A 26,274-nucleotide genomic window follows, 5' to 3' on the forward strand; every position below is an offset into this window, starting at 1 on the left:
TTAAAATTATGAACTATCTCTTCCATATTATTTAATTGTTTATCTTCATTGTTTAGATGATTAAGCAATTAGGAGGATTATAATGTACAATATTACAATAATATCAAAGCAGATACAACACCAGCTCTGAAAAATGATTGTGGACCACTCTGCACGCTCATTCAAAACTAATTAATAGCTCATATTTAGACGTGTGTAATTTAGATTCCCTGCTCCTGTTAGGTGTGTAAAACACATTGGCTAATATTATTTTCACATCAGAAAATAAATGGATACCATCACCTACAATTCTGTGAAACTAGCTGTTCAGACATTACGTTAGAGTCATTGTAAATGCTTTAAGCGATTGTGTTGTTTTGATGGTATAGTGTGAGGGGATGAGCGTTTCAGAGAAAGCTTTGATTCTAAATAACTCAGTGGTCACAGAAGTTGAACAGCACTGACATTTTTAAGTAGCTTTGAGTCTATGGGGAAGCTTTCACATCACAAGCTCAATAGTCTTTCTGTTTATGGTGGCAGGTGGTCAGCTGTTTTTCTGCCTCCTGCTGGTGCCGTGTACTATGGTTCCCTGTGTTTGTCGAGGTTAGAAATATTTCTTATTAGAGCTGCACAGCTCTAATAAGATGCTTTTTTAGATGTAGAGGTTTCTGGGTCTACGTTCTGTTTTCTCCTTTCTTAAAGACTAGGTTATAAATTAAGATTAAGATGTTCTACTTTAGACTTTTGATAATCAAGTCAGAACCATCTGAGTCTGAATCCTGATATCTTATAAAATTAGTTTCCATTCACCACCACTGCTATACATGAGCAGCTACAATGTCTTTGAGTTCCCAAGGCTAAACTAAGACACAGAGTATTGTCATCCGGTGGAATGGACTGACCAAAGTGCCAAACAAGACTGTTGTGAAGACGTTATCACAAGCACCATATTGTGTTCATTGAACTTACTAATCTCCTTTATGTTGGCTCAAGCTGTATCCATATTATCTTGCATTCAATCTGATAAAGCCCAAATTTAACCACTAATGGTTAAATTATATCTCTCTCCCTCTGTCTGATTAAAGTTTTTAAAAACTGATCACTTAAGCAAACATTTAATATCAATACCCTTAAATAATTACAACATGCAATTCTTAAGGTTATTCCTTATACTTTCTCAAATCATTTTCTGAAAATTTAAAAAAGTCTCCAGTCTGCTGCAATGTTTATAAATTAGTTGTATATTAAAACTTTTCCCCACTGTTGAGTTTTCTCCATCAATCTTTTAACTTTGACTGTCTTTCTTTTTGAAGACATCCCACATTACATCATCACACCCTCATAGAGTGATGACAGAGGCTTGCATTAGAAGCAGCAGAGTTCTACCTTTCCACCATATCTACTCAATTCTCCAACTTCTCCGTTCATACATCACCTCCCACCTCCCGCCTGCCTGACAGCCTGCCTAATACCAATTACACAAAACTCTAGATGTCTCCTTGGCTTTCTATTGCTTGCTTTCCAAGCTGAAAAAAAAACAAACAAAAAAAACTTCCCAAACACAGAACAGCGGGCTCCGCCTCGCCACCTTCCTGCTCTTCTATGACACAAGCAGAAGTGTGACGGCGGCTGGTCCTCAAAACTTTAGCAGTCTGATTGAAGAAAATTTAAGGATTTAGCCTGAGCTGTTCGTTTTAATGAAAAGAACAAAAATGTTTTGGGAAACTTTTCAACTGATCATTTCCCTGGTTTCTTGTCTGCAAATAATTCTTGTGTTTTATTTCCCCATTTATGTTAATATGAATTATCTCCTTTTGCTTCAGGTGCACATGATACAGAATGTTTTTCAGATAATGAAATAAACTCTGATTCTCACTGCTTGGTTATTTGGCAGCAATTTCTGTCATTACCAGATCTGAGTCTATAGTTAGAATGAGTTTACTGATGGTTTATTCCTCCCTCTCCACCATCATCCTGCAAAAATACATAGAATATAGATATGTTGTGCTTTTACAGCAGAGGTCAGTGGTGTAAGTAAACAACACTCCAGCTACAGCACCTGATTAGCATTATCTCACATTATGTAGGACTGATTATCAACAGTTTGCTTTTAAAAGCCCTGTTTTAAACATAATGTTTATTGCATTTTACTCTGACAAATGGAGTTTGTAAGTCAATATGAAGATCTAAAAACATATGAAGGAGGTTTTACACACATGTATCAAGTTGGATTTTTAAACCAGAATTGTTACCTCAACGAAAATTAGCTGGACTTCTAAAATATATATAGTTTAACTTTTCTTTATCTGTGTTAGGGATCAGCAACAGTGACCCTAAAGCCACTCTGAGGGAAGGGTTATTAGTTTTTACAGTTTTTTAGATTCATAGAATGTTTTACAATCTGGAACCTGAAGGGCTCTCTCAAACGTTTAAGATAAAATATGAAAACTGATTTAATAAGCAAAGAGAGCCAACAAGCAAAACTTTACAAATGAAGGAGCAAAAGTAAAGGTTTTAAACTTTGACACTTTGTATTTGGTTACTATTTCATCAGATGCCAGCACAGATTGTATGTTTATTATAGATTTAATCCCTTTTAGTGCACAAATGTGACCTTATCACCTTTAAATTGCTCCTCTGGCATATCGATTTCCTCCATTAGCTCCATTCTTTGGCTCTAATTGTTTTTTCTTCTTTCTCCTACTGCTGTGACCTGATTCAACCACAGAGAATCAATATGGTTTCATCTTACAATATTATATAATCATCTATTTCCTCTTTTAGGCTCAAATTACATTTCCTCTGTAACCACATACAATGATTAGATGGACTATGGAGGAGAAAAAAAAAGCAACAAACACAAAAGTAAAATAGAGGAAAGAAAAAAAACATTCAAGGGACGAGAAAAAGTTCAGGTAAAAATACCAATAGCCTGCTGAGATGAATATATGTCAGCTTTACACCCTGCACAAGGCCTTGGAGGGGGCTTACTGAGCTATTGTGTGTTTGTACATGCAGGGATTATTATGCTGTTTTTGTTTTGTTTGTGTGTGTGTGTAGGTGTGCGTTTGTTTGTAATACCTTGTGGGGACAATTTTCCTGACATATACTACGTTGTGGGGACCAATTCCTCCTTGTGGGGACCGGAGCCTGGTCCCCACAAGGGGAAACCCTGTTTATGGGTCAGGGGTCAGAGTTAGGGCTAAGGTATGAATTGAGTTTTGGTTAGGGTTAGGGTTAGGTATGTGATGGATAGAGTTAGGAAAAGGGTAAAGGTAAGGTTTAGGCTGTAGAAATGAATGGAAGTCAATGGAAAGTCCCCACAAAGATAGCAACACAAACATGTGTGTGTGTGTGGTTTTGGAAACTGACAGGCTGATGGGAGAGCCCCGTCATGATTCCAGGTGATGGTGGTGAGGCAGACGCAGCGGACCCAGGTTGAAATGAAGTAAATTATGGTTTTACTGATGAATAGTACACACAAAAAAAGAAAAACAAAAAAAATCCAACAGTCCGGGCAGCACAGCATTAGCAGAAGGCAAAGGCTCACAAACTGGTAGCAACTGGTGATTCTCAAAAACAACACAGACAACTGACTTGACGGAGGAATAGACACAACAAGGAACACAGGTGGGTTTAAATACACAGGAAGACAATCAGGAGAAGCAAGGGACAGCTGGGGGCAATCAAGGGTTAGACAGGACAACACAGAAACATAGAAAAACGGACAGAAACTCTCAAATCCTCACAACCTCCAACTCTTCCTGTTGCTCAACCATGACATCTGACTCACTCATCCCAAGTGTTTAGCTAAAGGTGCAGGAGGATAGAACAAATTGTCCAAAAAAAATTATAATAAAAAGACGTAACATAAAAATGTGTAAAATACAACCTAAATGAAAAATATTAAGATGAACAACAACTACACATGCAATAAATCAACAGAAATACAATAAAAATGAAGTCAAAGCCTGGCACAATGCCCAAAAGACAGAGCGAACTGACACATTTTTAAAAGTGACTGGTAAACTGGCACGAAAGAGGTTTAATTTGTAAAAGTATCTTAATTTTCACATTTTTTTAGAACTACAAAAGCAAAAGCACCAGAACCATCCAATTCTAAAATCAGCCATCTCCAGACTTGTTGTTCATAGTAAACAACAAGCCATTTCCATTTCTAACATCGTGTTCCATGAAAGACAAAAGGCCAAAATAGTCTTCTTTATAAAAAATAAGTAATGTAGTGTTTGTGCAAGTGTGACTGCTCTGAATGCACTGTCTGAATTACATTAGGTCCAATAGAGCTGTTAAAAAGTTATTTTATGGCCATCCGCAGATGATGTGTACAGATGTCACATTAAAACCAAAACCATTGTAAAAGATCGTCTTTTCCTGACTAGCAAACTTTATGCTCATGAAAAAGAGCTCCAGTCGCTTAATAGCTTTGGTTATTTACTTCCTACTTTGGCTTTTTGTCTTTTTGAGTCAAGAATAAACAGTCAATCCGTATCTCATACTTTTGTAATCAAATTGTCTTTTTATGAAGCTTAAATAGTTTGTTATATATAGTACAAAAAACAGGAGTATGAAAGGAGGATCTAAAAATATAGCCAATGGATGTTTCATACTTAAAAAAAAAATGTTTAGACTTTCGGGATGTAAAATGTTAATGATATAAGCACTTATTCCTTTGTTTTACAAACTATTGAGAGATCTTGTCCATGTACATTTAGTTTCCTGTTTGAGAGGTTGGCAAGGTTGGTGCAGCAACTCAGAAAGGAATTCAAAAATGGAGGGTCAGCCAGTGTAGGGAAGCTAAACTGAAGGAACTGTGTGCAAGCTGCAGGGTTTCGTCATGTAACTGGTCGGTTCCTTGGCCAGCCAAGACTTTTCACCAGTCTTTCCTGCTGGCCTTGTCAAGTTTATTATGTCAGTCATACCCAGGGCAGCTGGGGCCACAATGTAGTTTATCAACATGTGAGTGGTTGAATGTAATGTGAAGGAAGCGCTTTGGAGTCCTTGGACTTGATAAAGGACTGTTCAAATGCTAGCCATTCAATTTCTCTCAAGTTACTTCAACTAACAAAAGCTGAAACTGATGACCCGACATCCTGATCTGTCACCTGTAACACCTCCATCCACTTTAACCTCAAAATGTCTCATTGTTGGTTTTCAAAATCCATATCAACAAGGGATGCTTCAGCTGTGCTAGCACACAACATCGCATCAGTCTTAGTCTCATTCAACAATTAAAAATCTGAGAACTATTCAGGCCTTAAGCATTTTTGTCAATGACACTATACATTTGTAGAATATTTAGCAATATTTATCTGATTACCAATAGCATAACAAGGAAATGCTTTGGCAGTATGCAGCCAAAAGGGACTAAATAAAGTACAAAGCAGGGGAGGGGCTAAAACCGAGCCCTGTGGGACCCCGCATGAAAGAAGAGCAGCGTAGGATAAGTGGTCCCTCAGGCTGACACAGAAAGTTTGCTCTGCCAAGTTGACTGCACCAATCCAGTGCTGAGTCCCTGATGCCCACCCACTCCTTCAAACTAGAGAGTAAAAACAAGGTAAGAAAAAAGAAGAATTAGATCACAGAGAAAAGAAAAACTCTGGTAAAAGGACAAGAGCGGAGAAGAAAATAAAGAATCGGGGAACATAAATGAAGCTTATGAAGCAAACACAAGAGGAATGGGTGGAGGACCTCACAAGACTCATTCAAAGTGAAGAGGATATGACACAAAAAAGAAAGTAATGGATAAATTGGAAGAAGCAGAAAGAAAGATGAGAACAGACAAAAATAGGATGGGAATATCTGATCAAATTAAAAAATCATAAAGGGGAGAAAAACATTCATAGGGAAATTCAAGATGAAGAAAAAAGGAATGACGCAAGTTGAATGTGGACTTGAGGAAGAGATCGGAGACTAGAAAACTAAATGAAGTATGGAAATAAGTAGTGATGGAAGGCGAAAGACAATAGTGAAAAATAGGATGAAGAAATGAAGCAACAATATTGCAGGAAACTATGTTAATGTACATGGACAAGGGGGGGAGAAAGGTGTGAAAAAACTGATAAAATATAATATAAACAAAAGTAGAGAAGAAAAAAAAAACAAGGAAAACAAGGGGAATATGCAAAGGAAGGAGACAAAATGATGGATAAAACGGGAGAAGAGCAGACAAACAACTTAAATAAACGTGGCCGAGGAAATGGGTTAAAGTGATGAAACCTTTGGGGGAAAGAAGGCAGAGAAAAGCAACCTGCTGCAACTGTGTCATCTGCTTCAAAACAAGCCCTGATAATATTTTTCATTTATTGTTCCCAGAAATATTGTGTGGCAATGAATATAATCATTTTGCCCTGAATTTCAATTTACTGCTGTAATGCGATGCAACAGCGCTATAAGCGGAGTGTCATAAACGCCTTCCTCAGAGTGCGTTTGATATTCCTTGTACACTGCAGCCACACATCGGAGTTTGTTTCCATTGATATGTGATTGGGTGACGCTTCGCTTCGGGGTGCAACGAGAGAATTCACGAGTCAATTTCCTGAAGTGGAATCCAATAAACTGGAAAAAAAACAAAAAGAAAACTGAGAAGAGATGATTTCTAAGCATTGCTGACGGGTTGGTAAGACGTTGGTAAGACACAGAGAGCCTGTAGCTGCAACTGTATGTGCAGACAATGAAAACTGTTCAGAGTTTAACTGAAAGTCAGATTTTAGATCCAGAGGATCCACATTTCATATCATCTGGTGGAGATGGTGCGTTTGAAAGCCTGATCTGTCCGTGGAGATTGACTTTACAGTTTCCAGAAAGGCCACGCTTAAGTTTTTTCATGTCTTTTAGACTTTGCCACATTAACTTTTACCTATCATGGCGTTTGATTTGATTCAAATAATAAATTCCTACCTCTCATCAGGTGTTTTCCCAGGCCTTAAATTCATCAGTTATCAAACCACTGCTGAAATCAGGACAAGTTGCTATTGCTATCTACGTTTTTCAGTCCGAATGCAGTGCTCACCACAGACCTGAGGCTGCCTATGTCAAAGTGTTAAATGATGTCTGAATGTAGACTGTGGAAGAACCACATTGCTGGTTCTGCTGGACCGCAAAACCAACATGGACATCATTATTTCTGGACCAAAGGAGGAGCAATCAAGAGTTGCCACACCGCTTCAGCTTTTACAAAGATAGAGAAGCAGCATTCGGCTGCTATGCACCACAAATCTGGAACAAACTTCCAGAGAACGGCAGAAAAGCTAAAACACTGAGTTCCTTTAAATCAAGACTAACAACTGTCTCTGTTACATATTTAAGCTGTAATAGAGACATTAGAGTAGGGTGACATTTCCACTACTACCTCATCTTTTAACTCTATTTTAGTTTTATAAGCTTTTTTTTTTAATTTGGAGGGGGGATCTGTATAATTCCCAAAATGACCCAAAACAGATGCTTTAAATATGTTAGTTATTATGTCATCAGTCTATATAATGGCGACTGATAAAGTTGGACACCATCCATGCTCCCAGTCTACATTAGTGGGAAAAAAAAAGACTCACTCATTCTCTTTCTTCGACTGAATGGATTTTATTGTAAAGCTATAAGGAAGGAGTAATTACAAGATATTTCTTTGATTTGCTCAGCAAAAATAAAATACCACATTTTTTGTTTTTTTTGTTTATTCAAACATGCCAATAGAAAGAGAACGGATGAGGATCAAACAAACACATCACCAAATTTCCTCCAAGAAAATCAAAAGACATCAAAAACAAAGGGTCAGTTTCAGAAAAGTAACAATGTTCCAGAACGAAAGTGGAAAAATGAGGAGTGGATGAATGATCGGAGGAGGAGGAATGCTGTTGTCCTCCGCTCTGAGCCTTACTCCTCTCTCCTACGTTACAATAGATCCTACGGTACTTTAGATGATATATTCCTACAGGTTCTGGATTCCTTCACGGTTTTGAATATATATAGCTTCTCATCTTCATCTTTTAAAAACCTACACTTGCATGTACATAAAACTGTACAAAAAAACAAGGCTTCACTAGCAGTTTTTTTTACAAAAAAAAAAAAAACAAACAAAAAGGAAGGTAAAAAACGGGAACTCAAGGAAAAAAAAAAAATTATTCAATATTTTTTTCTCCACACTTTTTTTCTAAAAGAAAAAAAAAAATAAATTTTTTTACTATACTGTAAAATTTCCATGCTATTAAGACCAAAATCAATTTTTTTTTATCCAAATTTGGACTTAAAACCCAGTAAATCACTGAAGGAATTTGTGCCAAAGACCAATTTTATGAAGATTTTTAGTTTCTTAGTAGTAATATATAGATGTGGGCGCCACAAAAGAGCTCCATACAATCACATAGAAATGACAACTGTGTTGCTTTTCATAAATTTGCAAATTATAACCTCAAATATTTAGGAACAATACCACATATACAGAGTGCCTTGCAAAAGTATTAATCCTTCTTGAACGTTTGGATTTTTGTAATACTAGAACCAAAACATTTAATCGGTGGAATGGGACTTTATATCAGACCAACACAATAGTGCACAATTTGGAAAAGCAGTGAAAAAGACAGATGATCTTATTTCTAAGTAACAATATCTGCCTTTTTCTTGCTGTTCAGATGATTTCATTTGTAAAAAAAAAAAAAAATCTATCTCTTTGTTGGTCTTCAAAATTATGCACAAATTGTGTTGATCTGTGAAATCCCAGCCCTCACATAGTTCTATTTTTATATTGTTTGAGTTTCATTTTTTGCTTACAGAGGGGATCACTATAAGTTTGTTGTTTCAATTTCTCAGAAATGCAGCAAAAATTGAGTTTTAGTTGATTTATGACAAATGTTTACATCTGTGAGGATAAACTTTGGATAGACTGTTCTATGACCTGGATGGCAAAAGTAAGCTGGTTACACCAGTCTGTCTTTGTCATGTCTTCCAAAAAAAAAAAAAAAAAAATGGTTACACCAGTCTGTCTTTGTCATGTCTTCCAAAAAACAACAACAACAACAAAAAAAAAACTTGTAGTGAACTTGCCCGGTTTGGGGGGATGGGTGAAAACAATTTATCATTCTCACATCAGGTTAAAAAAAAAAAAAAAAAAAAAAAAAAAAAAAAAAAAAAAAAAAAAAAAAGAAAACAGTCACTTATTTCCATATTGTATGTCTATAACAGTGTCGATTCCATATCATTGATAAACAACTGTGACAATAACAGAAATGTATTATATTTATAAAGTTGGCATGTCTTCATGCTTCAGCTGAGGCCTCACTTCCAGAGACTCCAGCTTTGGTATAATACACAATCCCAAAAAACTGCAAACCAAACTTCATTCCAAGATTCATGTAGAGCGATCTGTGTAGAACCGCAATTTGAGTTATCACTGGACGTTTACACTGACAAAATTCAACCTCATCAAGCTGTAGATCTGAACGACACTATTAACGCAAAGTTGTTTTTTTAAAACCTTAAAAAGACTTCAGAAGGACAAAATTTACTTAACAGCCAATAATTGTGTTCTAAAAGGTTAAAATTGGGTTCAATTGATTATGCAGAGCAGAGCAAGCAGAAGGTTTTCAGGGAGAAATGGTCATATTTAATGCTAAATATTTTAACTTAACTAAAAAAGAAGTAGTAATTAAAGTAAGCCAGGAGAACAAACAAAAACAAGAAGATCAGTCCATCTTTTAAATCAAAGGAAGAAGCCATTACATCTCAATCATTGTTAATTTGACTGCACATTATATGTTGCTTTTTCTGTACACACTTTAGCAATCAATAATTTGAAGTAATTTTCTCCAATCCATTTCAATCTATTGCAAGGAAAGGTCAGTAAGAAGTACAATTGAGCCAAAAATTATGCATACTCCTATTAGATTCAGGTTTGGTTTTCATTCATGGTTTTCAACATGTTTCTGATATGAAATAAGAAAGGCATCTATCAAAACAAGTATTCATTTTGAAGAGGACGTTTTTAATTCTTCTTTGTTACACAAAAGTGTGTTGAAAGTAAAAAAAAAAATACAAATTTGAGTATCTAGTACAAAATGTCCTTTGAGGAGCCAGAGTGGCTGGAAATTTAAATGTGTTGTAATGATACATGTTTAAGATTCACAAGAACATCACGGCCTGAGAGTTTAATGAATCTACTCTTTCACAAATAATAACCTGTTTTAAGTAACATAAAGTTATTCTGTCCAGCAGATAAAAGCGCCTGATATGATTTTCATTCTGAGGGTGTCTGGGCTGTTCCTTACAGGAAGGTGGGAGCCTCAGAGTTTTAAAGTACAGTCACTGTTCCTCCCCATTGAGAGGAGCCAGTAGAGGTGGCTCAGGCGTCTGGTCAACTCCTTGGTCAGGATTTCCAGGCACGTCCCACAGACCCCCAGAGGAATACCCAGACATTGCAGGGACTGTGTCTCTCAGCTGGCTTGCGAATGCCTGGGGATCCCCCCTGTTCCCAATTGGCTGGATAAATGGAAGTCTGGGCCTGTTTTCTTAAACTGTTGCCTCCATGACCCAACCTCGGATTAAGAGGAAGGTGATGGATTAATGGATGGAAAGGCCTTTTCAGACTAAGTTGTAATTTATTGTCACAAATTTGCAAAAAAAAAGAAAAAAAGAAAAATTACTTTTTAAAATTGGAATACATTCTTTGTATTTATGTTCTTTAATAGATTAAATATTTTGTATAATCACTGTTTAACTGCTCAGAGGCATCAGCAGATTTAAATGTTCAATTGCGTTGCTCCTCTGTCAGTTGGTAAACCTTCTGCTGCTCGTCACCCTTCTTCAAGCTGCTAAGACGTTCGTCGATTCTCAAGTAAAACGTCTGCTAACTAAATAGAACTGTAGTAAAAGCAATACAAATATTAAACCATGATCCAGGACTTTTTTTTTTTTCTTCTGTGTCTAACATGTTCAGCAGAGCAAACGTCCCATTTATAAACATCGCGAATGGAACGAGGGGAATCAACTGGTTCCCAGCTGAATCTCGGAAAGCTGAGAGAGAAAATGTTGAATTTGCTGCGTCCGAAGCGTCACCAACAGATGCATCACAACACTGACTGACAGGGTAGAGATGAAAAGTGGAATAACCGACTCAGAAGGTGAGAAAAATGATCTTTACATGACCCAAAATATGATGTAAGGAGAATTAGTTTGGTAAATATACAAGCACAACAGCTGAATCATCAGAATTATATCTCCTGAACTTTAAAATACAAGGGGGGGAATCTAGCTGATGCCCAGTGTCGTAGGAAATCTTTTCCTTTAGAAAACTGTGTAAAATACCCACAATTGTATTTTGTCCACTAGTTTTTGTACAATTTTAGATGTCTAAAGCTTTAAAAAATGAAATAAGAAGGGATGTTTACAAAATATTTATGCATTTATGTCATAAGCAATGAATTTCAGTTAATACTAAATTAAGGGTAAAATAGAAGGATTGTAATGCTATTTTGCAATAAGAGCTGCAGCTTGATTTCAGAAGCACACACTGATTTTGTTTTTAATATAAATGAACTGATAGATATTAGTGTGTATAACGGTCCATTTCATTGTCAAATCTGATTAAAGGTACTTGTTACTTTTACAAATTGTTTTTCCACTTTGAATAAAGAGCCCCAAACAGATTATTTTCTCTGATTAGATATGAGTCGGTGCATATGCCAAGGCCACCTGAATATTTCGGCAAACAGGACATCTGAATTTCAACACAGAGGAAATGTCAGAAATATCAATTTCTGTCACTGTGAAGTGGATTTGAAAGTGAATGTTCATGTAAAGCGACCAGCTCCCATTCCTTCTTCCTGCACACACATACACACCCACACAGGGACTGTCAAAGTGTGTGACAGAAGGTCTCCTGGGGGCTGACGGGTAGGTCGGGAGGCTGGAGGCTGTGTCGGGGGGTTTAGGTTTTCCTCCAGGGAGCAGGAAGTGCTTGCTGACACTGTGGATCCTTCAAACGCACAGACACGCGGTAGCAGTCAAGCGTTTGGACACCGTTTTACTTTTTTCATTACCTTGTCTAAATATTTGACTGTTATTTTGGGTGAAATATCACCCAAAAACACTTTTTCTTTTGGTTTTCTTTTACTCTTTTGATTTTGAAGTTCTGTCTAGTTGAATTTCTTCTGTGAGTTTCATTTTTGCCAAATTATCGAAACATCTATGTAGTGTTCTCAAGACACAGCTAAGGGCTCCCGCTGCAGTCATACAGGATTTAAAAAAAAAAAAACGAAAGAAGAAATGTGAGTCAAAGTCACGCAAAGAAACAAATAACTATATTCTGAGCACGGCAGCTGTTCCTCTTTGCTTAGTTTTATTAAATCTGACAGTCTGACTGCGCAGCCATATCAGTTTGAATGAAACGTAGATGAAGGTAATTTTTGCTTTTTGTTTCGTCTGTTTAGAGCTACCTTTGAAAGGCTGGAACATCGTTCATTTTAATCTGTATCCCAACTTGTCATTATTTTTCTTTATTACAGCACTGCATTGTAATGGTGTTTTTGATTGTTTGACATTGATTCTTTTTATTTATCTAAAGGGCTTTGATTTGCCCTATTGCTTAAATGCCCTATACAAATAAACTTGCTCAGGTTTCCTCATTATGATCAACACGACTGCCTTTGACCTTGTTCCTCAAATTTGTGACCACTATGTGGCCTACACAGTTCAGACCACTTGGGGTCTTTTTTTTTCCACGTTTAGTTTTATTTGACATTTCTTTTCTGTGACATTTGTTTCCTGTTGCCTTCTGTTTTTATGGGAAGCACTTCTTTGTTGCCTTTGCTGTGTTTGTACAGTTTTTTGGAAACAAATATTGGTCGAATTATCCATGAGTTGTGACAAACATTTCTTGACATCAGGCTTTATCTCACTGACGTTTCATGAGCGAACTTTACTCAAAGTAGTTTTGTCACAAGAAATTAAACAACTGTGCTATATTTGACAAATTAGGGAATGATATTTATCTTCACTGTGAGTGAAAAGAGCAATGCCTTCCTTCATTACAGGACTGGTTTTCCATCATGATATGGTGTTTTTTTTTTTTGCGTTTTAGCTCATTTATGTCCAATCTCTTATGAATTGAAAAAATTAGGAGGAAGACTGATTGGATCAATCCCTCTGATGATGCCAATCAGACTGATTGAGTTGATAATAATGCATATCTAATGTACATAAAGGAGGGAACTGACTTCATTCTACCAGCTTGGAAGAACTTAATGAGTCCCAGCCAAAATGTTTTATCTAGGCTTAATTAAGTTTATCTGTACTAAAAAGTGTTAAACCTATTCATGTCTATAATAAGCAAACTAATCTCTTAGCGAGTATGCGCACAAACACCAAAGCACTGTTTGCTTTTGAGGTAAAACTAACATCGCAGAGTTCGCCAAAGATCGCCAGAGGTTACCAGAGGGTGGTTGTTTTCTTCCGGGGTTAATTGGTGCCAAAAGGTTGAGACTAAGCTGACGCTACAAGACCTCTAGACCTTTTTTCTGCATCCTTCCACCACACACCGCACTCAGCACAACACAGGCCAACCGGGACTCTGACCACGCACCCAAGCAGCCGGTGGACACAGCAGAGGAGCCGGAAGCAGAGAGCGAAGGTGGACCGCCACGAAACGCCTGTAAATAATCAATCAGACAGTTGAGCTCGGGCGTTAAATCACCGCAGGAGCATGCAGCGATCATGAGCTCTAAATCTCTTCAGCGGGCAGGGCTGAGCGGCAGCTGAATGACGGCTGATGCATGCGTGTCATTGTATGAGCATATTTACTGAACGGGCAGATATGTCGAGAATAAATCAAACTTCATTCAGAGGCTGGATCATGAGAAGAAGTGCAGAAGAGCCCACACGTCAAGCTTTACCTCAAGTTGAGCCAAATATAAAACACAACACAAAGCAATTAGCTGTCTGATATGCAACGGATGATTTTACATTGGAGATAAAAACACAGAGCTAGAGAGAAGCAATCTGCGATGCTCCATCAAGCTGTTTGCCTCATGAAACGAGACATTAACCCTGCCTGACCCAGCTGATGACCCTAATTTGTAATCAGTTTACTTGCAAAGACTTTCAGCTTGTTTATGTTGCTTTGGTGTGGTGCTCTGACTGTGAAGGCTGGAAGTGCTGAGTGCAAAGAAACCAAACTAATGAGTCAGTTACACTCCTGTTCACTCGAGAACGACATCGATCTCAGCTTGTGGATATGATAAACAGGCATGTTTAACTTAAATGGTACAAAATGCATCGCTGTGCATTTTAAGTTTATTAAACTCTAGGATTTTTCTAAGATATAAATGTTTTTATTTACTTCATTTTGTTTGTGTCTGCAAAAGAAGGTGTGTACTTTGAAAATGTCAGCACTTGACTCAGTGTATTTAAGTTTAAAAGCTAAACTATCTCAGAGAGCAGGCTAATCAATATCCTCTTTTCATCCTCGTCTGCTGGTCTCCGTCCGTTCAGGTGAAATCTCAGATCATTTTCAGCAGCCACGAGAACAAGACCTGAAATGACTGAACCTCCACACCAACTCCCTTTTCCTCACGCAAATTATCACTGGTGATATGCAGAGCCTCAGGTTGTAATTAGACGTTCTCCGCTGAGCTCCATGTGTGGGGGAGTGGGAGTGTTAGTGGACGAAAGCCCATTCAGACATCATTAATCCTGTATTTCTGTGTGGCCGGAGCGCAACAACAACTGTCTGCCACATTCCCCGGCTGCCCCCCCTTCCCACCTCACACAGCAAACTGGCTTAATAAATACTCCTGCTAAACATGGAGCAACTCGGCCTCACGCAGAGGTGGGAAAGAATTGGAAACTAACGAGCGGCGACAATGACCCAAGGGCTCTTCTTTCGAGTTAACAAACGCAGCAGGGAGACGTTCTCTAAAGTCAAACACTCAGGAGTGAGGACAGCTGCAGTGGACAGTATCAACAGGAAACAGCTGCTGCAGAAACAAACAAAGCAGTCTTCATGAACACTGTGCTTAACATATTCTAGCTGCAGGAGCAGCGTCACGACTGGCGCCATCTGAGACCAGCTGGACTTTCTGATAAATACTCCGCTTTTTCTTTTTGTGTGTGTTTTTTGTTTGTTTGTTTGTGTTTGTACCAAAACTGGAGCATAACTTGATCATCACTGAGGTTTGACTGAAAATCTGTGTAATTTTTCTTACACCAGTGCTGTGCTGAAAGTACATGCAGTGAGGATTTTCGACTTCACATCTGCTCCCTACAGGATGGACCTTTATGATGTTTTTGTTTTTATTCAGTCTTTTATAATGGGACATTTCAACTTTAAATTGTAGGTATTAGAAATAAAGAAAATGCCAAGACCCCACATATTTCCTGCAGCTCAGTTGGGTTTAACCACAAGTGGCTTCCATTTTGGAATTTTATACCTTGAGAAAACCAAAACACATGAGAACTGGAAAGAATTTTCTGCATAAAAAGCCAACTGATGTACTGAGAATAACACAGCATAGGTAAAACCAATGTACACATTTTGTCAATACTCCATCAGTATCCTGGAAGTAAATTCTTTCGATTACAGAATAATATTCATCTACCTAGGTAGAAGGATAGATTTCAAATTGGTATGAGATTATGAAATCATCGTATTACCCTTCCCAGACTGAAGTTGAGCAACAATCGGTTCTCTGAGATCACTAAGGTTGTCTTTCTGACTTGGCATGGCGTTAAAACATACACATATCATGACAGAAAACTACCCAAACTACAGCTTTTAGTTTTTTTAGGAGCGTCTCCCCAGCAGCAGCTTGTTTCTGCTTTCGAGATTAAACCCCACACTGATGGTGTATTTAGCTGTATGGTGTTTCTATTTGACATTACTTTGTTTTAGTTTTGAAAATTACAAATAATGTGGAGTTTGTTGTGGGCATTCCTTAATTTGAGGTTTAGATTTAAATAATTTTAGAACCTATAAACACCAGATCATTTTTAATACATCCTCAGGCATAAAACCCCATAGAACCAAAGAAGGCTGTAATTATTTTTTTTACAATGTCTGTATTGTCGTTCTTTGTTCTGAAACATGAACACTGTGTTCTGGTGGCAACAGAACTTTCTATCACAAAACCTTTTTTTTTTTTTTTTTCGGTTCTCATCAATAAACATGAAATGGGAATGTAACACATGTTGAAGATTGTGTGTCTATATTTAGCTGTTAAACAAGTCCATTTTACCATAATATGGTGAACCACTGAGAACAACATGAGGTTATAATCCTCTGAGTCAGCTTCCTTTTGATAAAACAAAATGATGCACTTCCCCACAGAAGCAGTGTTGAGAAGCTGAAGAGATAAAAACGAAAAAAACAACAAAAAAAAAAAAAACTGAAACACTTAAACAACAAAAAGTCTTGTGGTTGTAACTTGGCACCGTCGGTGATGCTCAAGAGTCCAGATTCCTGCAGTGTGACACTGAATGCTGCGATGTTGTTACCCTGTGTGCGCCCAGATTTTCAGTCCATCAAAGGGACGATACGTGAAGATCTGCAGACAGCACAACAGCCACAGATCCACACTGAGAGCCACAGCAGTTTCCTCTGTCACTGTAATATTTACAGCTCTGTACACTGAAAAAAGGATCTGTTCTGCCGAAAAACTAAGATACAACTCCGGTGATTGTGAAACAGCTGCGCTTCTGCAAACGTCTTTTCAATGAGCCGTTTCCGTTGATTGAATTCAACTTGACTAAAAAATGCGATTCCTACGGCCTCCAAAGTCAACAAAGACAAAGTAAATAAAATAAAAAAAGTTGAGGATAGATAAGATTACACAGTATACTTAAGTAGGATTTACAAGAAGTTCTTCCCTAGCCCCCCGTGAAGTTCTTGTTCTTTTTCTGTTCCGACACAGCGACAAAGCGTAATGCCACACACAAAAATTTTACTCAAATACGTGAAGAGCTAAATAGTTTCCCATGAAATCATCACAACTATGTGGCATTGTTTACATTCCATCCACAGCAGCTAAAACTGAATTTTCTTCCATTTTCATGTGTCTATTCTTACATTTGATTGGTTTCTAGAGAGGAGTGTCAGCGGTGGCGGCAGTAAGACGGGGCGGGGGTGTTCTAAAGCCTTGTTCGGTGATGCAGTTGTAAAAAGGAAGAAGGGTGAGTCGTGCTGCGGCACAGCGAGTTGTAGGCACAGGGGGTGGCTGTGAGGAGGTCGGAGGTGAGGCGGTGAGCGGCAACGTGGATCATTGGGGGATTTAAAGTCGAGAGCTTGACCCTCACAGGTAGATCTCTCTCTTGGAGGTCTGGCCAGTGGGGGTGGTAGCAGAGTGGTACTCCGCTGCCTGGCTCAGTGGGATCTCCTCGAGGCCACAGTCTTTGCCAGATGAGTCTCCGCTCCCCGGGTAGGCACTGCTATATGGGGTCATGAACCTCATGCTGGCCACTTTGGAGCTGCTGCCACCAGCGCCACCACCCGTCCCACGTTCCTCCGTCACCATGGGCTTCGGGCTGCCGTTGGCCATCAGATGCTCCTGTCCGTCCATTTCCTGGTAAGGCACGAAGGTGGAGAGCTTGGGGGCATTCTTGGAGACCTTACGGTTGGGGGAAGGCTGGCCGGGCATCCAGCAGGAGTCAGAGTGGCCAAACTCGGTGCACTCATGTGTGCAGTTACCGGTCATTGCCACGTCTGGAAGGGGCCTGAGGTCTGCAGTAAGACACACAAAACAGAAAAGCATAAGGATGAGCTACGTAGAAAATCTGGCAAACAAACAGTGGTTGCATGAGATGGAGATGAAGCTTGTGTGTGTATGAAAAATGCATTGTAAAAATGCAATTACTGCAGTATTACCACTGTACTGATCGAAGGAACTGGAAGGACCTAAATTATATCTCACATACTATCGAGACATAGTGATAGTTTTAACAATATTCAAAATATATATTTTTTAATAGTTACCTACTGCTTGACAGAAAACAGATCCCTCTTCCTGGTCATGAATGTTGACCTTTTAGGTTTTGCAAGAAAAATGTGCAATAAATGTTTCTGTGTATAAAAAACAAATAAGGACACTGTCAAAGTTCAATGTTGGTGAGAGCACTGATGAAAACATTATACTCTTTTCCACGCTAAGCTCAAAACGTTTGAAGGAAATCAATTAAATTCATGGTTGTTTTTTCAAGTCACTAATAGTTCACAAAGTGCCAGGAATGTTGTTTAATTTAACGCTCAGAGATGGAGACCTCGTGAAACTGGCTGCTGAGCGTGAAACAGGATCAGCTGCCTTTAAGAAGGCAAACAACCTCAGGTTTAATAAGATGTTAATAATGTTACTGAGGAAACTAATAAAAAACAAAACAAAAAAAACAACAGTACATAAACTGATTATGATTTGATTTGTTTTTACTGGGTTGTATTTTATTTATTTTTTTACTTTAAATTGAATTCTCAAGTTTACAATTTAAAAAATATATATATATGTATATATATATATATTCTTGTTTCCTGAGCTTTAGGAATCCCTTAGGCAGACAGAAAGTGACAGACAGCTAGGCTAAGTTTGCATTAAAAAAAAAAACCCACCACAGCTCAGAACAGAAAAAGGTCAGAGATGGAAGCAGAAATATCAATGCGTATGCAGAGAGTAACCTTTCTTCTGTGCGTGACATTAGATCATTCTTTGATACTCCAGGCTAGAGACTTGCATGGTGAAGGGATGGAAAGCGGGTGCAGGGAGGAGGCAGGAGGGAGTGCTGGTCCGCTTGGGGAATTCTGCTGATTTCTCAAAATACCCTCCGCTTCATGTATAATTGACATTCATTGCCTATATTTTGCTAAAGGAGCTGCAGTCGGCTTTTCTGTCTGTTTGCCGGTTGACGTGTCCGTTCTAATCCAGGGGAGTGCTGAGTGGCCGACACTCCCCTCCCCACATTCTCACGGCTGCCGCTGGCTCGGATTTGGGCTTTTAAGCACTTCCCATGCAAAAGCAAGTTGCTTGCAGAAACTGTTAAGTCATGTGCCAGCAACTACTTAGTTCAGAGCTCCTGCTTAATAGGTGCCTCTGATTGTTGTGTCAGCATGAGTCACATGGAACAGGGATTCCTGAGAGCTCCAGATGTAACCCAGCAGCAGGTGGGTTCAGCTGGATCACATCCTGCAGGAAAAACCCGGGTTTGTAACTTTTAGAGCCCTTCCTCTGACTGGCTTGTACTTTTTATTATTTTTTTTCCTGTGTTGCACCACCTCCAGAATCAGTTCTACACACGTGTGCAACCTCAAATCAAACAAATATTGATCATGTTCTCAAATATCTTGAGAACAGGATCAAACTGTACAGCCTTTGAAACAAAACATCTTCAACACCTGGTCTGATCGGGGCATCGCTTCCTTAGCTTCCTTTTAATTTCTGAATTTACATTTATAGCATTTTGTTGCTTGCTGTATTTTTTATTTTTTTTTTTTAGAAACATTTTTTCCAAATCATCAACATTGTAATAGCTAGGTGTGTATGAATTATAAAAATTACAATGACAGGATTTTCTATCTAAATTAAAAAAAAAAAAAAAAAAATCAACATTTGTCAAATAAAATTTTGCAAAAATTGGCCATTTATTAATAGAACACCTATTAGCTATCAATGGGAGAATGGATCTTCCTGGACGTATTTTTTGCTCTGCAAGATATGAAGACCTGTGACCCAGTCTCAAATATTTGAAACACAATGCATAAAACCTATCGTCCTTCAGTGAAGTACTACATTTCTTAATGTTTTCTAAGCAATGCGGTTTTCAACAAAGCTGTCAAAAGAAAGAGTATAATGATCAAGTACAAAGGGAAAATACAAGCTGAAAAGTACAATTTTATTCTAAATTCACTGAATAACTCTGGGTTCTCCTCTTGCAGAGAACACAGACATGGGAGCTAAACAAATGTCCTCTTAGATCTTAACATTATATGATCTCTTTTCGGAAGCTCTTTAGACTATCTGTATCCTATCACTAACCTTCAGCCGTTTTTTTTGCCATATGTTTCTCCACCAACCGATGTAAATGTGTAAAATCTGATGTGATCGAATCTTTGATCCTGCAACACAGGGATGTATTGATTTAATCAAAGACCGGTCCAATAGTGGTCATGTTTCTCTTAATTAAACACAAGAACTAACTGATCACAGTCTTAGATAAAGCTGATTCTAATGCCTGATAGTAGGGAGGGGTTTGGGCAGTGTGGGCTGGAGTCACTATGAGAGATCAATACCGGCCTTTCTGTAGCACTGCTTGGGCATCCTGCATCAACTGCAGAGGATTTTAGGTAAACTGATTAGATACCGCTGACTCGGCTGTTGTCAGCTTATTATTGTGCCTTTATTGCCTCTGAATTAAATTCAGAATTTAACTTAATGGGCTTGAACTGTTTTAAAGTATGTTATACTGCCTTTGCAGAGTGGCAGCTCTTAATTTTCATACATTAAGAGACACTGAGGAATTCCCATCAGCTTCGTGTTAAATTATGGAAGTACACCACAGTGGGACAAGTCTTCATGGAAATGGCCAAAGAGGATTTTCAGTACGGCACAGAAATCAAAGCTGGCCTTATTTTACATATGAGAGGTCACTTGGGATTTTGGAGATTATCTTTGACCCTCACCAAAGCTAAATGTTCAGCATATAACAGAGTTCTTCCGAGTATATGACGCCTTTTATATTTGTGGTCTCATTCTCTTAGGAACACTTCAAATAGTTTTTGGCTCAACAACGCCTGAAGCTCTGAAAGTAGTTAAATTATCTCAAGGTTGTTCCTGCCAAAAAAACTAGTGCTGGGCGTTTCAGATTAATGTCTGGCATTTATCAAGACTCTATTTGTGCTGTTCAGCATAGAAAAAAAATATAGAGTACAGGGACATCACAGCTTGGTGTGGGATTATGAGGAACAGAATGTAGGTCTTGGTTACATTTTTATCAGCTCTAAATTTTGCCAAAACATTTTGATCATTTACAGAAAGACAAGTCAACTGTAATTAATACAAAGGCACCACATTTATAACATATGGTCCAAGTGTTCTGAACAACCAAATCCACTTCTGTAAATTTAAATATCACACAATTATAGTATGTACAAGTTGCAGGCATTAACTCAATTCACATGACTTGAGTCAAGTCAGACTTGAGTATTGTTATTATGGCTTTAGACTTGACTTGAAAAATTATACTTGTGAATTGGCTTGGAGTTTTACACCAATGATTTGGGACGTGAATTGGACTTGAACCTGTGTACTTGAAAAAAAACTTGATGTTCTGCCCAGTTTAAAAAAAGGGTGCACCATTAATTCACTTCACTCTTTCCATACATCCACTCTGTTATTTCCACTCTGTGCATGAGCTGATGTGCAGCCAATCAAATTAACTATATATATATAGTTAATATATAGTGTATATATATATACACATTTGTATCTTTGAATTTGTATCTTTGAAGACATCTGCATCGGTAAATCATATTGAGAATCAATATGTGGTCATTGCATTAAGTCTGAATGTGGAATTCTGCTTTTGTATTTTTCACAGAATGTTTACTCTCTTACAAATGATGCGATCGTGTTAAACTAACATTTTGTCTAATCGATCTTTGGTAAGACATCATCGGGTCGGGACTCAAACCCGTGATGGCTGTGTCGAGGACTAATGCCTCCATATATGGGTAGCAGACTCTACGCCCGATCCACTGTAGCCACCCCAAAAACGCATGCTTAAGCCAGGGCTCTACTGCATTGCTGAGAAGTGAACAAATATGTCTCCTGAGTCTTTTCCATGTCACAATTTATTGTGATGACAAAAAGGCTGTTTTAGAATTTTGGAAGCTCAAGCTAACGAGAAAACGTGATGGATTATAAAATGTTTAAAAGTCATCATTGACAAGATTTGTCAACCTCCCAGAGCTGTTTTGGCTACGGGGTGGACTGGAGATCAGAATGATTTTTGCTCTACACTGCACATTTAGGTTTGTAGGCGTGATGATGACAACTGCAGTTAACAATCCAAACTCCCCAGGGCAACAAACATCACAAAACACTTATCAGCTTAAAAAACTCCCCTGAAGCGGCAACTATGCTTCTCCAGCCATGCCAAGGCCTTCAGCTTTCTTCTCTGCACTCTGGGAAGTTTGAAAAGTTCTGGGGCAACCCCTCGAGGACAAGACAATTTTGCCTTCTTTCCGCAGCATCCTAACCTGGCAATGATGCTTTCACAAAACTCAAATGCCAAATTCAAGGTTGCCATTATTAGCAGGGCCTTTTTAAAAATGGAGTAGGCATCCAAAGTTGTTTTTTTTTATTTTTTTTTTTTATCCACCTTATCAATACTGCTGAGCTGCAGTTAACCTCAGGGACCCTCACTCGCCCTGCTGGCCTCTCTCTCTCTGTGCATAATACACTCCGATACCTTGGTCACCATTTTCTGGTCAAACTAATTAGATTTCAGAGTCCCCGCTTGGGAAGATGTCAGTGGTATGAAATGGAAATAATTTCCAGATGAGTATCTGACATTTTATGCTGTCGACTAGAGTAAAGAGCCGAGGCGGATTGGCTCTCTCATCCTTCTCCTCCTCTTCCTCCTCTTTTCCGCTCCATCACTTTATTCACAGAGATATGCTAAATCCTCAAGCTTCCCCTCTCGCCGCTCAATCCGTGGTGATAAATGGAAGTGAATGTACACAAAAGAGAGCCTCTCTTCTCTCGCTTCTGCTTGAAGTGTTAATGTGTTTAATTACTTTGAAGCTGGGTTTTTCAGCATACATATATGTGTATGTATGTGTGTGTGAGAGAGAGCGAGTCTGTGTTGCATCAAATTCTACAGGAAAACCTTCAATTAAAGCCTTTTCTCTGTCTATGACAATGGCTTCAATTTATCTTACAGGAACAATAGAGGACTGAGAGGAGGTGTAGCTCCTCTGAACGCTGAAAGACGTGCAGGAGAAAGACGCGCTACAGCTTCCTCTGCTGCAATCAGTGCCCACACACCTTCGCTTTTAGAAGTTCAGTGGCTTAGACTCATTTCCTGAGGGCTATAACTACGATGTTCTGGAAAAAAAAAACTAAATATACAATATATGGCGTTTTGATTCTTGATGTGCAAATACAGTTGAAAACAGTTTCTTTTGATTTTTACCCAGTTATGTGCAAGGGCCATTAGACGTGATTGTCAGCAACTATGTAGTTTAACAAGTTGTAAAATATGCCGTTTGTTAGGCCTGGTTAGTATGAAACAATAAGCAAGAATTATTATTTTTTAAATTTTTTTATTGTTTCTACAGCAGAAATAATACAATTAAGAATTTGTCCTAACCTCCAAACATATTAATAACAAAATATCTGTGAGCTGGCATTTCTCATTACTGGATTTGAGTTCAGTTGAGCATGCTATATTGGTTTTTATCTTGCAAGCACAACTCATTCTTTGTTTGTGCCATTTGATGATTATTTTTATTTTTGTTGTTTGCTTTGCTGAGTTAACACATTCTGATTTATATTTTATAGCATGAACAGCAATTCTCTTTACTTAAATCAAATGCTAGAGTCTGCACCTCAGATTTAAACAGAATAGAAAGGAATATATTTTTTGATCCCCAAGGGGAAACTGTTTATTCGTTGACCAGCTTCTCCATCTCAGGTGTTAAAATTATGCTACTTAATTTCTTAATCCAGACTAATGCTATTTTCCATACCTCTGGTCACATCGCAACCCACCAGCAACATTTGCAAGTGTCCTTGTTCCTTGTATTCAATGCTGCTACTCCTCCACATTGAAAGGAGTCAGTTAAGGTATTTATTGTGGATACCCGCTGCACACCTCGATCAGAAGGTGTTCAGCCCCAGAAGATGACCCAGGACACGTGGGAGGAGGCCAGGCAGAGGGAAGTCTGAGCATCTCTGCTGAAACTCCTGCCCTTGAAACCTGTTTCTGGATAAGCATATAGTGACTAGTAAGAGCTACAGTAATATGTCACCTTTGCAGACTTTTGGTCAGCATGCTCCCCAACGGCTGTAGGTTTGATGAATTTGCATGCATGACACTTGAGATGTAATATCCCGACAAATACTGCATCAAGGCAGCCTTTTGCCAATATGATAATGTCTTGCAATGACATTTGCGATTCGGGGTATTGTAGAGCTTTGCTGCATATGTAGTGCACTCCACAACATTATGTACAAAGACCATATAAACTGAAGTAAATGATATTTAGTCACAGGATTTTAGTTCAAACATAATTAAGTGGGAAATTAATTTGTGTGCAACTGTTTCATTTTAGCAGTGTGTGAGACTGTTAGTACCTGTTTTCTTGCCTTTTGCAATATCAACATTTTGTTTTGCCCGACATAGAGGGCTAAGACGAGTAGATGAGATAGAATGGTTGTAGGTTTTTTTTGTGTTCAAAGAATGCAGAATCATTGAATGGCTAACATTAGATTTAATGATTTCCTTCTTGGCAGAAAAGTTACGTTGGTTTGGTGCCAGATTTGTAGACATTTGGTCTGTGAAGGTGTTAAGAGTGCCAGACAGACATAAAACAACATTAAATTTCCTTTACTTTTGACTGCATGTTTTGTTCCCGGTCTATTTCCACTGACAGTTCATCATCACTTTGAATACATATCTGAACTAGGATGGATTGAACTGTCCTCCCAGCAGAACATCATTAGATTCAAATGATACTGCTCCCAGAAGACATTATTCACCATACATAGCAGGTACTTTTTCATGAAAACAACACTATTTAGAGTTGGTGTGTGGCTTTTTTTTTAATGTGAGAGACAGACTGCTGTAAATCCAAATCTGTATTCAGTGTCACACACACTGGCTCAGTTCACTGATGCTTGAACAACACACACTAGCTCCTGTCTTTGGTGTTCTTTCCCCCAGCAGGTCTGTGTGATCCTGGCGTATCAGTGTGTTCTGTACTCCATGTTCCCATAAAGATTTTACAATCATCAGAATAAAAAGCTTTTCTAGAACCATCTCCCAACCTTCCCTCAAAATGATAGTAGCAACAGCACAGGCGTCACATAAACCTCCTCAGTATAATGTGTTTTTATCTCTTACAAATGGACACATTAGCTGACACTTTGACAATAGCTGAAATGTTTCTTTCAGTGTCATTGCCATGAAAATGTATGCAGAAGCGTGTAATCCCTTGAACCTTCATGCAGAACTGTTGGCAGGTCATAGCCGGCTGAAACTGGACCAACTACTCTCAGTGAGCAACTATAAACCCGGGCTATAAACGAAAAATATGCACGGATTAGATGAAACGGCAATTTGTGTTTGTTTTATGGACAAATGTTCAAATATAAATTTTCACTGATGTTATCCGGTTGATTTTGGGTGTTAGTTTTAATCACTTAGTTGCTCTTCATATAATACGTTTGACCTCTGATTATTCCAATGGGAGATTTTATTTTTTGTTGCTTTTTGGACACATTTCAAACTCAAGGCCTGTGGACCAAATGGAACCTGCCACAGCTATTTCTGTCTTTTCTGGACCAAAAGGGGCCACAGAAATAGATTTTGAAGGCAACAGTTGTGTGTTTAATTATTATTATTTATTTTTTTATAATTCAAATCAAATCAGTATTTATTTCTATAAGGCATGGAAAGTGAAAATTTGTGAAATATTATTTAATCTTAAGAAATGCAAATGTGATGCAGAGACAGCCACGCTTGCTGAAGATGAACTGCAGCAAGCGTTTGTACCAGTTTGATCGAAAGCCAGCTATTGTCCTCTTCTTGTGAATTTTTACTGATAAATGATACATTGTTAGACTTCCACAGCTGTGCGAACCAAAAGCTGTCACTTCATCATCCTTAAAGGCCCGGTCCATTCCCAGAGGCTTGGTCAACCCCCATCTGCCTCACTCTTCCCCTCCCTCCTTGTGGTTCAGTATCTCTTCCCTCTCTCTGACCCCCCAGTCTGGCTCCATGCGAAAACCTTGCCGGCTCTAATTAAACTTTGGGCAGATTAGAACTTTGCCTTGTCAGTCTTTATTCATGCTTAAACAAGTTATTACTTTTTGAGAAATTAAATTAGCCGGCAATTAATTAATCGACACAGAGCTGGGAACGAGGACGGAGAGCGAGGGGGTGTGGGGGTTGATGCAGCGGTGGCTGGGAGGTGAGGGGAGATGAAAGTGGAGGAAAAAAAAAAAACGACATAAAACCTGGGGGGTGGGGGTCGGAGAAGGTTTTGGCAGAAAATGAAGGAAAAGGAGGCACAGATTTATCTCAGAGATGGAG

At 38.5% G+C, this 26,274-nt stretch overlaps 1 protein-coding gene and 1 long non-coding RNA gene across 5 annotated transcripts in view; one reads left to right on the forward strand and one right to left on the reverse strand.

Moving 5' to 3' along the window:
• The window catches only part of LOC107836018 (uncharacterized), a 577,303-nt gene that overhangs the window by 243,839 nt on the left and 307,190 nt on the right, over window positions 1–26,274 (forward strand). The window lies entirely within an intron of this gene.
• LOC103136852 (protocadherin-1-like) overlaps window positions 9,509–26,274 on the reverse strand; it is a 211,408-nt gene continuing 194,642 nt past the window's right edge. For 3 of the 4 annotated variants that reach the window (XM_007550288.2, XM_007550287.2, XM_016670573.1), the window contains one exon: window positions 9,509–17,695. In XM_007550288.2, the coding sequence (XP_007550350.1) occupies window positions 17,268–17,695 (428 nt within the window). In that variant the 3' untranslated portion in view covers window positions 9,509–17,267. The remainder of the gene's footprint in view (window positions 17,696–26,274) is intronic. The other variant, XM_016670576.1, reaches the window with a different exon arrangement.

Source organism: Poecilia formosa, unplaced genomic scaffold (assembly GCF_000485575.1).
Source record: "Poecilia formosa unplaced genomic scaffold, Poecilia_formosa-5.1.2 Scaffold35, whole genome shotgun sequence".
Taxonomy (NCBI): Eukaryota; Metazoa; Chordata; class Actinopteri; order Cyprinodontiformes; family Poeciliidae; genus Poecilia; species Poecilia formosa.